A 15947-nucleotide genomic window follows, 5' to 3' on the forward strand; every position below is an offset into this window, starting at 1 on the left:
GTAGAGAGTGTCCTGAGTTACAGATAAACTACACAGGAATGCAGAGAACCTGTGATTTCTCTATCTAGGATAATTGCAATGTAACTTAGTGAGGCCTAGTAGCTCACAAAGTTATCTGAAGTATTTCACAAGGGACAGGAAGCATCCCTTGCACTTTTTTAGCAGTAGTCACTGCCCACAGGTTGATACTGTAGATGATGAAACAACCCAAGTTGGCTTCTTTTATTTCTTCTCTGCCCTTTCTCCACTTCCTGTCAAGTTTTCCCTCCATCTCAGCCTATGTTGACTTGGTAATAATATGTCCACTTTCAGTTTCATGCAGTCTAAATGCTTTAGGTAGTTTGGTTATCTCACAAACCAAACAGACCAAAAAACAAAACAAGGCAAAACAAGACAAAAGAAACCTTGCCCTGTGGAATGGGAAAGCAGACCCTGGAGTTCAAGATAATCTGTAAAATGAAGTATTGCATAACTCAGAGCAGGGACTCAAAGAGGTGATTGAATGATGAAGTCTAAAGTGATTTCTCCAAACCAAAATCTCTGGAGAGAATGATTGGGAGGTCTCCCTCTGCTTTCTGGAAAGAGATTCCAGCCAATTACATCTGACTCTTAAAGGATATGAGTTGCATAGGGTTCTGATCAAATGCTTAAAGGTGTTAGTGACTTAATTTTTAATAATCCAGCTAAGTTTTAAATGACTCTAGATAATAGTAATAACACATAGCATTACATATGTATATATTATATATAAAATGCTTTTGTATATAGTATCTCATTTGATGGTCATATCAATCTTGTGTCCAAAGTAGGAAAGGTAGCTTTGTTAGGCCTTCTTACAAATAATGACTCTTAAGGAAATGTTCTTAAATGGGCCAGAAAGGACCAAGCTTGGACTAGAATGCATGTATTTTTTTTTTTTTAAGTCTTTTCACGTTCTACCACATCGCACTGGGACTCTCTAAGTCCTTAGTATTTCAGTTGTGTGAGGTGATGAAGGAAGAAGTTTTCATATACTGAGGTATGGCGAACACATTCTTGCTTACACGTGATTTAACTTAAACTTTATGCTAACCAGAACAGCCTGTTTTGTGGCCTATTAAACATACATTGTACATTTGCTTTAACCATTAAAGAAAAGGGTGCCTTGTCCAGAAGTAATATGTCCATTTTTAAGACAGAGATAAATGTCTTCCTCTTCCTGGGACGTCAATGGTTAATGCTAGTACTCCTTAGATGACAAAGCTCCCTTCCCAGGCACAATGCCATACTGACTCGCTGTGTACGTGATGCTGTCTTTTTTGAAACCTTGAAAGAATGTACCTCTCTCGCGTTTGATATTCTTTGTTCCGACAAGATATAAAACTGTGCTGAAACCATGTTTCCTTGGAACAGTTCCTCAGAGCTACCCAAGAGGCTGTTTGTCAGGCTATACTTCTCAGTTTGGCTCAAAACTCTCTTCTATTCTTATTATAGATCAGTTACTGATGACTTCCCTCTACATAGTGAAATAAATACAATTCAATCTTAAATTTAGTAAAGCAGCAATTGAGGTTGAGAAAGAAATAAGGACCTTAAATGGTTGGGAAAGTCTACGTGCAAAACCTGGGAGTTGGGGGATGTAGTTTCCACTAAAATTTAAAAATATGAGTACTTACTTTGAGCCAGACTCTGCTAGGTGCAAAGTTAAAAAATGGTTAAGAACAGATCCTGCCTTCGAGGAACTTTCTGACTAGGGCAGCAGGTCACAATCTAGTGATCTGGACTTTGAAGAATTGATTAGGATTTACATGTGTGCTCAGAGGAAGGGTGGTTCAGATAATCAGGTCAAAAGAGAAGGCAAAAAGGCATATAAATGATGAACTTTTGAGAGTGAAGGAGACCCCAAAGTTTGTCAGTTTGATACGGAAAATTGCTCTATTATTTTGTTTCTTAAGTAAAATACTCACCATCAGCATGTATGAAACCAGGGGCAAAAGAGACTTTTTTCAGCCGTAATTCCTATGCACCACCCCCTCCATTTAAAAGTTCTCAATCTACCCCTTAGGGTCCACACTTGAATGCAAAAAAACTTTTAAAATGTAACCACTATACAGTGGTGATACACCGAACAGTGAGATAAACCCTAAGCTCGTTTGAAAGAAAACTGAACAGGGAGCCAGTGACTCGGGTTTGAGCTGTGCCTATGCTACGAACTGTTCTGTGATCTTGGGCAAGTAACTTCTCAGGATGTCCCTCTCGGTCTGTAAGATGAGTATGACCCAAAGGTCCACCTCACCGAGTTCTGTGAGGATGATTTTTAAAATGCCAGTGAAAGCATTTCCTCTACTCCATTTAGGGTGCTTTTGCTATCTCCGGGGTCCTTCCACTCTTCGCCACTTTGAGATTTGGTGCATCACGACCCAAAGGCCTTAAGCATCACCACAATTGCCTGACCGTCTCTCCTCATACACACCCACGTCCCTCGCGGTAACTGAGTCTGCCGAAGGAAGTCTCGTAGCTGAAGTCACACACTCCTAAAGGCCAGGAGAAAGGAACAGAAAGCTCCGATTCCAGCCGGAGAGATGTGAGAGACGCCAGCATAGTAGAAAGTCAGGAACGATCCTCTACGCGCAAGCGCAATGGCCACCCCGCACCTCCCCTCCCACGAGAGGGGGCGGGCCACGACGTGCCCACGTCGGACGCACTGCCGTTCGCGAAGCGTGCGTCGGCGGCGTAGGACACGCCCCTTGGGGAGGGGAGGGGTTTCTGCCTGGCAGAGGTGGGAGCTCTTGCAGTCGTAGGGGAATAGGTTTCCTGTTCCGGTTCTCGGGCTCTGGTTAGTCACGTGGAAGTGCGAACACCTAGACAGTTTGCGCTTTCCGTTCACCAAAGCATCTTCTCTTTGGAGATACAGGTGCAGATTTCGGCCGGTGACTCTGCCATGCCGAACTTGCGGCCCAGGCCCCGCCGAGGCGCCGGAAGGGGCGCCAGGGCAGCCGGGCGGGACGAGCTGGTGTCGCGGTCCTTGCAGAGCGCAGAGCACTGCCTGGGCGCCCAGGACTTCGGCACCGCCTATGCCCACTACCTCCTCGTGCTCAGCCTGGCGCCGGAGCTGAAAGACGATGTGAAGGTGAGGAGGGCCCTTGTTTCTCTCGCTTGCAGGCAGATCCTGTGTTCTTCTCGTATAAATAAATGAATACATAAATAAATTGGAGGGGGGTACTATAAGTGATTGGTGGTGGTTATTAATGTTTACTGTTCACCCTTGACTCTTCTTTTGTTCGTAACCACAACCAGCGTATCAGAAAATATTGTCTGCTGCACCATCGAAATATATATCCAGAATCGTATCCCTTCTTACCACCTTCTTTTTTACTGCCCTGATTCAGGCTTCAGTCATCTCCTTCTGACTTTTGCAATAGGCTCAGGCTCGAAACTAGGCTTTCTCCTGCAGCCTACCGCAACACAGCCAGTATGAGCTTTTCATAATAAAAGCCAGATGATGTCATTTCTCTATTTCAGAACTTCCATTTCATTCAAAATTCCGAAGGTTATATTGCATGAGGCCTCAGGTGATCTGCCACCTCCTATATCTGATTCTAGCAAGTCCCTGCCCCAGGCCCTTTGCACTTGTCTCTACTGTTACGTGGAACGAATGTTGAATTAAGTTTGGGATTAGCCTAAAGTAATCATTCGATGATGCATTCTTTAAGTTTCAGTTATTGGATCATTTGTCAGTTATTCTGTTGAAATGCTGTACATTTTTTTCCAAGTTATTTCAGAATCTAAATTTCAAAAAGTGATTTAACTTAATTTTGCATTCAACTTTCAGCCTGAAGCTACTTTGCTTTATTTCACCCAGGGTTTCTCAACCTCAGTACTACTCATATTTTGGATGGAATCTTTGTTGTGGAAAGCTGTCTTGTGCATGGTAGAATGTTTAGCAGCATCCCTGACTTCTACCCAGTAGATGTCAGTAGCATATAGACATTTAAATTTCAGGATCAGCTGGCCTCAGGGAGGAGAACGTGTTATGCTGAGATACAGTTTGCTCTTTTAGGTAGGCAGAAGTAGAATAATGGATCAATCCAAGTGCTTTTTCCTCAATTCTTTGTTCGTTAGTTTCCTCTTTCGTAAAACAGGGAAAATATCTTTTTTTATATTTAGTGTGTATTAAAAGTATTATCTAAAGTTTGTATTTCTTTGCCTGGTGTTCAGTAGGGTTAAGTAACTAGCTCTGTTTCCTGCAGAACAGAGTCCCATATTTCTTTGCAGGGTCCTCTGCGAAAGACGTATCTCTTTAGTCTTATTTCCTTCTTCTCCCCATCCTTACACCTCAGCCATACCAAGTTGCTTAGCTGTAAATTCCCTGATCCATTTAATATAATCTGTGTTTTTTCCCCTCACATCCTAGAGTCTTCTTCCTTTCCTTGACTCTCTAGTAAAATTTATCAAAATTCAGTTTCAGATATACACTCTTCTGTATAAAATATGTGAAGATGATATAAAATGTGTTCCTGACTACAGCCTTCTGTCTTTGCACTGGGTTGCAGTGTGGAGAATGTTTGGTGGAGGTGTAATTAGAGCTAGGGTGACAGTGGGAAGACTCTTCCTGTAGTCCAGCAAGTGGTTACAAGGACCACGTTGTAACAGTGTGGGGGAGAGGAGGTGACAGATTTAACTATAATGAGAGAGAATTGGCTGGGTTTCAAATTAATTGTACTGGAGTTAAGGTGGCGTTCTAAGGTGACTTCTTAGTCTGAGGTTGGGCGGTACCTTAACCTTCTATCCTGTGTGAGAGAATACGATGGGTTCAGTTTAGAACATTTTGAATTTTTTCAAAATCGTATGTTATATTTCTCTCTATGAGGCCTCTCTGAGGATAGGAACAGGATTTATGTTATGTTGTTCTTTGATATTTGCACACCGATCAGGAAATATTTGGGTTGAGCTGAATTTGAGATGACTGAGGGTCCCTGGTTGAGATGACCAATAGGGAGTGGTAACTATGGGTCTGAGGTTCAGGAGAGAGGGTCTCAATTGGAGATGCAGATGTAGCATCCATTAACACATAGGTGATAGTTAATGCACTGGGGATGCGTGAGAAGAGAGAAGCCGGTCAAGGAAGTACCGCTGAAACATAGGAGCCCACAAAAAAGAGGTTGGTGGAGAATATGATATGGCAGCCAAGTACGGACAGATTTTGCAGAGTGGTCAAGCTGTCTTAATTCTGCATGTTACTGCCATGTAGGTGGTAAAATTTATGCATTTATGTATTTATTTAGCAACAGGGCCTATTACAGCTAAATTAAACTTATGGTGATTTTCAGTTATAACTAAGTTTTATTTTCTGTGGAATCTTCAACCAGTGTTGAATATTCTTTCATCTTTTTTTTTTTTTTTTTTTAATGGCCGTGCCATGCGGCTTGCGGGATCTTAGTTCTCCGACCAGGGATTGAACCATGCCCTCAGCAGTGAAAGCTCAGAGTCCTAACCACTAGACTGCCAGGGAATTCCCTCTTTCATCATTTATGTTACTGACTAATTTACTGTTTTCTCTTTTGTAAAGGAAACTTTTCAGTATACGCTCTTCAGATGGGCTGAAGAACTTGATGCACTCAGTCGAACACAAGACCTACTTGGTTGCTATGAGCAAGCCTTGGAACTGTTTCCTGATGATGAAGTGATTTGCAATAGTATGGGGGAGCATCTCTTCAGGTAGGTAGTGGTTTCAGTATTACTAGTTAAGGATTATTCTGCATCAGTCCAGATCGGATAAATTGTTGTACACTAGTTCGAACATGGGAAGTTTAATATAAACAATTATTAATTATAACAGGGGATCAGAGTAATGAAGGGTTGGCTAGTAAGAAGAGAACTGAAAAGAATATAGGAATAGCAGATATAATATGTAATAATATTATATGTTATACTACGTAATAGCCAGTGCCCCTGGGGCTGAGATCGAGCATCCGTGGAAGAGTTCCTCTCACTGGGCTGAGATCCACACCTTGTTGGAGAGGACATAGCCCTCATTCACAGGATGGCAGAGAAGTCACTGTGGTCCCTTGCCAGGGAATTTGTTGTAAATCTGTCCTCTGGAGCTTCCTGGAAATTTGCTGTTTCCTTTTGTAAGAGTGCCGTTCCCTGTTTGGGTTCCAGAATGTCTTTTTTGCTTAAACCATACCCAAAATGAATAGTCCAATTCAATCTTTAAAACTGGCAGAATGCTTAGAGGTGCTTGTGAAGAAGTATGAGTGTAAAAGGGTTCTACTAGCTTAGTTCTCTTCAGTGTGTGGACCACACACTGGTGTGATCCACAGATTACCAGTCAATGACAGAGAAGTATAAAAACTGTGAGTAAACAGTTAGAAATCTATGTAGCAGTTTGACATTGCTGTAAATCCAAGCATGTGGTCAGGGAACTCCCTTGTTGAAGAGAGCATGGACCACTCTGCCGCTGAAATCTGGTGTGGGAGTTGCACACTAACTAATCATGTGCAGTACAAGTATGTTGGTCTACAGATACTTAGATATTTTAAAAGGAAAGGGAGTTCTTTATCATAGATAGTTTAAGAAATACTGTTCCGGATGGTTTGATAGTTTTCTCCCCCTGTCTTTTATTATTGATTTGCTCACATCTAATTTAGTAGTAGTTTTTTGGGTGACTCACCTTTAACTTTTTTCCTTAGACACAATGCCTCTGTTTTTGCAGTCATATTTATTTGGTTTCTTTTGTATTTAATTAAAATATATAATAATAACAAGTGCGACTGGTGTAAACTGGTCTGGCAGCGAATACAACTGACTTTTTTTTTTTAATTTAGACTTATTTATTTATTTACTTATTTTTTACTGAAATATAGTTGACTTACAATATTATATTACTTTCGGGTATACAACATAGTGATTCTGCATTTTTATAGAATATGCTCAACATAAAGTTAATATAAAATATTAATTAACTATATTCCCTGTGCTGTGCATTACATTGTTGTGTCTTAATTATTTTATTATTATTTTTTAATAGCTCTTTATTGGAGTATAATTGCTTCACAGTACTGTGTTAGTTTCTGTTGTACATCAAAGTGAATCAGCCATATGCATACAGATGTCCCCATATCCCCTCCCTCTTGCATCTCCCTCCCACCCTCCCTATCCCACCCCTCTAGGTGGTCACAAAGCACCGAGCTGATCTCCCTGTGCTATGCTGCTGCTTCCCACTAGCTATCTATTTTACATTCGGTAGTGTATATATGTCGATGCTACTCTCTCACTTCGTCCCAGCTTACCCTGCCCCCTCCCCGTGTCCTCAAGTCCATTCTCTATGTCTGCATCTTTATTCCTGCTCTACAACTGACTCTTGATGACCATTCAACTCAATTGCTGAGGGAAAAGGTATGCAGGTACAGCGAAGAGGCACCTCTTAGCCATAGGCGTTAATATCTTTTACAGAGGGAGTGGTTTTTAGAAACCACTGGTGTTCTAGAAAGTTGTTTAAATGGAGGATGGCTAGGAGAGCCTCTACTATACCATAGTAAAGTAGTAATTCATAGTCAGTCAGTTGTTAATGTCCTGGAATGCATAAATATAAAAGCGATTCAGAAAGGAAAGAAGTGAATGAGAATCGCAGTCCTAACAGAAGGCTTCCCAAGGAGATGGCGCTTGGGTTGGGTAGGATCTGAGGTGCTGGTGAGGGGTTCTCAGGCCAGATAAGCGGCACGAACAAAGGCACTGTAATTGATAGTATATAGTTGAATATCTTGTCTGTTATGTTTTACTCTAGAATGGGCTTCAGAGATGAAGCAGCCGGGTATTTTCGTAAAGCAGTGAAGCTAAACCCGGATTTCAGTGATGCAAAGGAGAATTTTTATCGTGTTGCAAACTGGTTGGTGGAGCGCTGGCACTTTCTCATGCTTAATGACACCAGGAGGAATATGATTTATAACGCAGCGATCCAAAAGGCGGTTCGTTTGGGCTCCGGAAGCGTTTTGGACATTGGAGCAGGAACTGGAATACTAAGGTTTGTTGGAATTGTGTTTTAATTATGTATACCTATATACTAATGTAAATTAAGGATTGTACCAAATATGGAAACTTTAACAGCAGAATTTAAAAGTAGAGTTTATTTCTCATAATCTCGTTATGATTATTCATGGAACTATTATTATTATATTTTTCACTATAACTTTTACTTAATTAAGAACTTGACATAACCACCAAGAAAAATTGGGGGTCATCATTGAAATTTTAAATAATGAATTTTAAGAGTACTTTTTACATTAACATTCTGGTTGAATCTGGTTGTTTAAAGTCTGTTAGCATCCTGCATGCCAGTTGTGTTTTAATAAGGTGAATGTCATGATTTATTGTGTGATTTATTGCTTGACAAGAATATTAGTTCATTTCTTAAAATGCAGAACAAATAATGGTTGTGTTAAAAAATAAAAGGAAAACCTCATGTTTAAGCATTATAATTCCACTAAAATTTGAAAGATTACAGTAGATTATTTTTTCCTGATGGAACACTTTTTCCTCTTGTAGCATGTTTGCTAAAAAAGCTGGAGCGCACTTGGTGTATGCCTGTGAGTTATCCAAGACCATGTATGAACTTGCCTGTGATGTAGTGGCAGCAAACGAGATGGAAGCAGGGATCAAACTCTTACATATGAAGTCGCTTGACATAGAAATTCCAAAACACATTCCTGAAAGGTATTATAATATGAACTAATTTTAGTTTTTATAATCCACTATTTTTTTAAAAAAAATTAAGATATTCACACTTCTAGCTTCTAGTCCAAACAAAAATGCTAAAACCCTTATATTGTAAAGATGCAGATATAGGATAGTTTAGCCTAAGATTGATTTCATAGTAAGATCATTTTCTTGGTAAAAAAGATTTAAAGATCTTGAGAAAAATTTGTGGCAAGGGATTTAATACATAAACTTAAGCTTTAGCAAGTTACTTGACCTTTGTTAATTTCAGTGTTCTAGTTGTCCTTCTGTGTGGTCAATAACTATTTAAAAATTGTACTTAAAAATAACGCGTGGGTAGATGAAGCTTGATGGGCTTAATCACATTTGGTGTTAATATCCCTGGCTAATATGAAGGATAGCCTTTGGCTTTGGAAGCGTCAGCTGTCAATGTATTTTGGCTTGGGCCCTTCAAATGCTTTGAATATTATCTCATAAGTCTTAGCTTTTTAGTATGTTATTTCACCTTGATCCATCTCACAAGGGGATGGAATTTTAGAGCTAGAGGGGATTTAAAAATCATCTGGTCCAGTAAACTATCATTTTAGATACAGAGTTTTCTCTGAGTAGCACTTGCTCTACTACCTCTTCTGGGTAGTCTATCTTTTCATCTTACTTAAATTCAGTTTACATTGAAACAGGGCTTTTTTATGCCCTGTCATCATTGAGACTATGATTTTTAAAAGTCTTTTGCCATATATGTATGATAATATTTATATTTACATAATAGTTATGCTTTTCAATGGTCTCTACATATGTTCTCATGAAAGAAGTCCTGTTAGATTGTTGAGGCAGATATTACACCATTTTATAGAAATAAACAGTGTCCTCAATTGTCTTAGTCTGCTCAGACTGCTGTTAACAAAATACCGGACCAGGTAGCTTAAACTACAGACGTTTATTTTCTCACAGCTCTGGAGGCTAGAAGTCCATGATCATGGGTGCTGGCAAATTTGGTTTCTGATGGGAGCTCTCCTCCTAGCTTTGCAGATGGACTTCCTGTGCGTCCTTACATGGCCTGTCCTCTGTGCATGTGAGGAGAGAGGGATCACTGCTGTCTCCTCCACTTTTATAAGGACACATGCCCTATCAGATTAGAACTTCACCTTTATGACCTCACTGAACCTTAATTACCTCGTAAGGATCCTATCTCCAAGTATAGTCACGCTGGGAGTTAGGGCTTCAGCGTGAATTTTGGTGGTACACAATTCAGTCCAGAGCATGAATCAAAGTTATGTTAATTCAATCTACATTTTTGTCACAGATGGTGTTGTAGAAGGATCTATTGGCTTTGAATTAAGAGATACGGTTCAGTAATAATAATTAATAATAATTTATTTTGACCTTGAGCAAATCTAGAGACTTGAAGATCTTGGAATAGATGATTTGAGATACCTTCCATGTTCTAAATATTTGCAATCATAAATATTGAAAATTTTGTGAATATATATAATACTGGGCTTAGGCACTGTAGGGCATACCAAAGTCTGTCCTCAAGGCACCTACAGTCTAGATAGGAAGATAAGGAATATTCATGAAAATATCTTTACCTTCTAATTACACAAATGAACGATACTGGCAGTAAGTAGTAAAGAGGTTCAGAGAAGGGAGACATTTTTTTGGTGTGTCTTTGAGTGAAATTTTCTAGAAAGAAAGAATGGACAGAAGATCAGAGCTCTGTGGATTAGGCTTTTGTGAAAACTCACAGGTGTGGGTAAAGCAAGAGAAGTAACAGGAGAGGGACACTCAGTGTGTAGAGGTAAACACACCAGAAGTAGAGGAAGGATTTTGAGGGGCAGGCCTCCTCACCCGCACTAAATGTTATTTACAGATCAAGGAAAATTAGAACCGAGAAAGAGTATTCATTTTGGTAAGTCGGGGAGTCACTGATGATAGAGAGTATTTTTATAGAGTGTTGGGGATAGAAGTCCAGTTACTCAGGGTTAAGGAGGGGGACTGGTAAAAAGGTAATGGGTATGAACCACTTCTTAGGATTTAGGCAATGAAAGGATAATCCGAGAGGCAGGAGGTCAAGTGAAGGTTGTGGACTCCCACTACTGTCCCCACCAGCGAGCTGCCGGTGGAGGACAGAGGAGCCTGAATCTTCCTCAAGATTCCAGGGTAGATATTAAACACAAAATGTATTAGAAAATTTTACATATGAACTGTTTCTATAATAAACGCTTCCTTTCTGCTCTCAGCTTTGACATCTTTTATATAAATAGCATGATATTTTACTTACATATATTTTTAAAAAATCATTCTATAGAGTGTCCCTTGTTGTAACAGAAACTGTCGATGCAGGTTTATTTGGAGAAGGAATTGTGGAGAGTTTGATTCATGCATGGGAACATTTACTTTTGCAGCCAAAGGTAAGCAGCATGAAAACACTTACATCTGATTAAGAATTCATTATTCAGTAGATAATTTATTGAGCCCCTAGCATAATTGCAAATCAGTATGAGATACATCCCACTCTTGAGGTGCATACTGTACTGTTGGAAAGAAATCAGTGTGAAAAAACATTTAATAACATAGTGCAGTGTATACTTGTGTGCCCAAATGGTGTATATAGGCAAAAAACACTCCAGGACAGAATTCTTAGGAATTGAGATTACGTTATGAAGGGATTGACTCTGGAATTCTTGAGCAGGGTTGAGAAAGGGAAGTACTTTCAGTCTCACAGCCTTCACTGCTTGTATTTTTTGGCAGATTATCAAAAGGGAATATAGTGATAACTGGCATGGTATGGTTTTAACGTATCAGTTGGACCCAGGCTACTGCTTGGACAGGACTGATTCTTATAATTGCCAAGTTATAGTTTGCATTGAAATCCTCTACTGTGGCCCAGTAAATTGTAGATTTGGTTTATATATATGTATTATGAATGAAAGAATTTTAACATTTAATAAGAATTTAATACTTACAGAAAATGATTTGGATTTAAAATAGCTAATGAAAGGTTGAAAGAAGAGCAGTTTGTTTTTCAAGTAGGTAATGGTGATTTTGGCCTCTAAGTTAAAGTCATACTGAATAGTCTTTTGTTGTATGCAGACTTAGAGATTTCTAGCTCCCCACCTCCCTCCCTCCCTTCCTTCCTATTTGTACTGGAAAAAAAGAAAAAAAAATATGTATACACACAAACATACATATAGCAATGAAAATAAAAAACTTTTTAAAGGAAAAAGACCGCTTAACCTGCTTATCTTTTTTTTTATTTTAATAAACTTCTACCTTTCCCATGATGAGTACTTTATTTTTTAAAAGTTATTTATTTTGGGCTTCCCTGGTGGCGCAGTGGTTGAGAGTCCGCCTGCCGATGCAGGGGACACAGGTTCGTGCCCCGGTCGGGGAAGATCCCACATGCCGCAAAGCGGCTAGGCCCGTGAGCCATGGCGCTGAGCCTGAGCGTCCGGAGCCTGTGCTATGCAACGGGAGAGGCCACAACAGTGAGAGGCCCACGTACCGCAAAAAAAAAAAAAAAAAAAAAAAAGTTATTTATTTTAATTTGTTTATGTTTGGCTACATTGGGTCTTTATTGCTGCACGCAGGCTTTCTCTAGTGGCAGCAAGTGGGGGCTACTCTTTGTTGCAGTGCACAGGCTTCTCATCGTGGTGGCTTCTCTTGTTGTGGAGCATGGGCTCTAGGCACACGGGCTTCAGTAGTTGTGGCACATAGGCTCAGTAGTTGTGGCTCACGGGCTCTAGAGTGCAGGCTCAGTAGTTGTGGCACACAGGCTTAGTTGCTCTGTGGCATGTGGGATCTTCCTGGACCAGGGCTCGAACCCGTGTTCTCTGCGTTGGCAGGCAGATTCTTAACCACTGTGCCACCAGGGAAGTCCTGCTTATCTTAATTATTATTTTTTCGAGTTCTTTTCTGATAAATTTTCATAGCTTGCCATCATACACACATATTTTGACATAAATATAACAGAATATAATTTTTATTGTTATATTTTTAGACCAAAGGTGAAAATGGTAATTGTGAAAAATATGGGAAAGTTATACCGGCAAGTGCTGTTATATTTGGGATGGCAGTAGAATGTGCAGAGATAAGAAGACATCATAGGTAAGTGATTATTTAAATAGTAAATATTAAAAAATAGTAATTTTAAGGCATAGACTGTACTCCAGAGGTTATTTAGTGGACATTTATTCAGATGAGAATGTGTAGTTTTCTGACCTTTAAATTCATGATGTTTATTCCAGTCTTAATTTTCTTTTTGCTTTTTTTAAACTTCCTTCGAAAATAGAACTCTAGGATTAAAATCAGCTTTCAGTTTTCTAGTGGAAAATTAATTTTGATACAACTTAGTATCCTTTCAATGTGTGATAGATTCATGAGAAAAATACTAAGTTAAGACTGATTTTAGAGAAAGTGAAGTAAAAATTTCCAATGTGAAAATAATTTTATTTCTCCCATTTTTCTCTTCTTAATAACTATTGACATTATAATGTTTTCTGGTTGGGTGGGATGAAATTTTAGGATCTTTCTACCCTTGAGATTCTGAGATTTATCACATGTGATACAGGTGAAAAATTTTTTTAGTTATAGAAGTTTCTTGGTTACATGTTTTTCTTGAACATTAATGAATTTTTTTATTTTGCTAAAATATTGATCCATAGTTTTTTGGAACTTTTTAAGGAGGCCCTCCATCTGATAACTTGATAGTGTTAAATGTAACATATTTACATTTTAAGAAATACTGATGAGTATTTGAAGAACATAAAAATCATCCCAAAGCCTCACTAGTAGGCAACTACTGTTCATCCTTGTTGTATGAATACACCACAGTGCATTCCTCCGTTTTGCTGGTGATGGACATTTAGGTCATATCCAGTTTTGGGAGTATTGGAAATAAATAGCACAGCTATAAACATTCTTGAACATTCTTTTGTTGGTGGTATGTATGAATTTCTGTTGGTTGTGTTCCTAAAAGTGCAAATGTCAGACACTCTGAGGTTCCCATATTAAGAGTGAATCTAGAATAGTCATGTTCATCTTGAGCAGGAACTACGAAAGTCTTCCAGAGTGGTCTTGTTAATTTTCTATTCCTACCAATAGTGCGTGAAACTATTCTTACAACACTTACTTTCCCCATTCTGGTGGTTGTGTAGTATGGCTTTAACTTCATTTCCCTGGTGACTAAATTTTCATATGCTTATTGGTCATTTGGATATGTTCTTTTGTACAGTGTCTAAGTCTTTTGCCTATTTTTGTGTTTCTTTTATTGTGGGAATTTAAAAATATATTTTGGATATTTGCCCTTTGTTGAGTAATGTATTACAAATCTCTTTTCCTACTCAGTGGCTTGCCTTTTTACTTTCTTCCTGGGTATCTTTTGATGAGCAGAGTTCTTAATTTTAAGGTACACTTATTTATCATTTGTTTTCCTTTATAGTTAGTGATTGTGTTTATAACTGCGTTTAAGAAACCTTTGTCTATGAAGCTTTATTGCATTTTTATATTTATTTTTGCTGGATTCAGTATTAGATGGTGTTACTTGATTCTTAAAAAAACAAAAAACCAAACCTGTCTTTCTCCTTTTCCTCTCTTATTCCCCCTCTTACCAGGGTGGGTATTAAGGACATTGCTGGGATCTGTTTGCCAACCAGTGTGAAATTTCAGAGTCCAGCGTATTCTTCTGTAGATGCTGAAGAAACAATTGAACCTTATACAACCGAAAAGATAAGTCGAGTTCCTGGAGGATATTTGGCTTTGACAGAGTGCTTTGAAATTATGACAGTAGATTTCAACAATCTTCAGGTAAAAATGAAAGTTCAATTACTGTTTTTTTTAATATATATAAATTTATTTATTTACTTAGTTTTATTTTTGGCTGTGTTGGGTTTTCGTTGCTGTGCGCGGGCTTTCTCTATTTGTGGCAAGCGGGGGCTACTCTTCCTTGCGGTGTGAGGGCTTCTCATTGTGGTGGCTTCTCTTGTTGCAGAGCATGGGCTCCAGGTGCACGGGCTTCAGTAGTTGTGGCTCGCGGGCTCTAGAGCGCAGGCTCAGTAGTTGTGGTGCAGGGACTTAATTGCTCCGCAACATGTGGAATCTTCCCGGACCGGGGCACGAACCCGTGTCCCCTGCATCGGCAGGCGGACTCTCAACCACTGTGCCACCAGGGAAGCCCCAAACACTTTTTTAAAACAAAATAATCTCTATTGCTTTGCCACTCGCTACCTTCATTCAACACTATGTCATGGACTTCTTTCTACATCAGTAATAGGTGTCTGCCTCATTGTCTGTAATAACTGTATGGTACTCACTACCATATACCATATATCAGAGCTTCCCATCCAGCATGCCTTAAATGATTGTAGGTGTGCCAAGATACCGATCCCCTAAGGGCGCTGGGCAGGACTGAGAACTTACAGAAATGGGAATTGATATGATATTGGGGCAAGTATATAATGACTGTTAAAATCCTCTTATTCCTTTAACATTTTTTCAGGAATTAAAAAGTCTTGCAACTAAAAAACCTGATAAAATTGGTATCCCTGTTATTAAAGAAGGCATACTCGATGCCATTGTGGTTTGGTTTGTACTCCAGCTTGATGATGAACACAGTTTATCCACAAGTCCTAGTGAGGAAACATGCTGGGAACAGGCTGTCTACCCTGTACATGACCTTGCAGGTATATCTTGTCTAATTTTTGTTGTTGTTGTTTTTTAAAACTTTTTGTTTTAACCCTCTAAGCATTTGAGTCAGTGTCAGAAAATTCACTATGAATATGAAGTTTCTAGTCAAGGGAGATTGGTTAAATCTTTCAGAATTTTCTTTTTCTTTTTTAAAAGTAGTTTTAAATAATTAATATATGTGGTTAAGAAGAGAGACTAAAATTGACATGTACACACTGCTGTATTTAAAATAGATAACCAACAAGGACCTACTGTATAGCACAGGGAACTCTGCTCAATACTCTGTAATAACCTAAATGGGAAAAGAATTTGAAAAAGAGCTAAATACATGTATATGCATAAATGAATCTGTCTGCTGTAAACCTGAAACTAACACAGCTTTGTTAATCAACTATATTCCAATATTAAAAAAAAAGACTAAAACACAACTCTGCTGCATACCACTCAAAAATATCTATCATTAAATCATTTCTTCAGCTCTGATTACTCTAGTTATCAGTAAATAAGAGAAATGCTAGTCCATTTTTTAGGGAACACAGTAGAAAAATACTGCTTTTAGTGCAGGAGTT

The 15947-nt window shown here is 38.9% G+C and overlaps 1 protein-coding gene across 2 annotated transcripts in view; it reads left to right on the forward strand.

Annotated features, from left to right (window-relative positions):
- The first annotated feature begins 2761 nt into the window (after positions 1-2761).
- The window catches only part of PRMT9 (protein arginine methyltransferase 9), a 31351-nt gene continuing 18165 nt past the window's right edge, over positions 2762-15947 (forward strand). Inside the window, exons 1-8 of one of the 2 annotated variants that reach the window (XR_004526741.2) lie at positions 2762-3109; positions 5549-5697; positions 7766-8002; positions 8524-8691; positions 11003-11105; positions 12695-12801; positions 14307-14499; positions 15191-15374. Coding sequence is in view for 1 of the 2 variants with exons in the window: in XM_019926554.2 (XP_019782113.1) it covers positions 2921-3109; positions 5549-5697; positions 7766-8002; positions 8524-8691; positions 11003-11105; positions 12695-12801; positions 14307-14499; positions 15191-15374 (1330 nt within the window). In the remaining variant the exon portion in view is untranslated. The remainder of the gene's footprint in view (positions 3110-5548; positions 5698-7765; positions 8003-8523; positions 8692-11002; positions 11106-12694; positions 12802-14306; positions 14500-15190; positions 15375-15947) is intronic. The other variant, XM_019926554.2, reaches the window with a different exon arrangement.

The sequence above is a fragment of the Tursiops truncatus genome, chromosome 5, assembly GCF_011762595.2.
Source record: "Tursiops truncatus isolate mTurTru1 chromosome 5, mTurTru1.mat.Y, whole genome shotgun sequence".
NCBI classification, from domain to species: Eukaryota; Metazoa; Chordata; class Mammalia; order Artiodactyla; family Delphinidae; genus Tursiops; species Tursiops truncatus.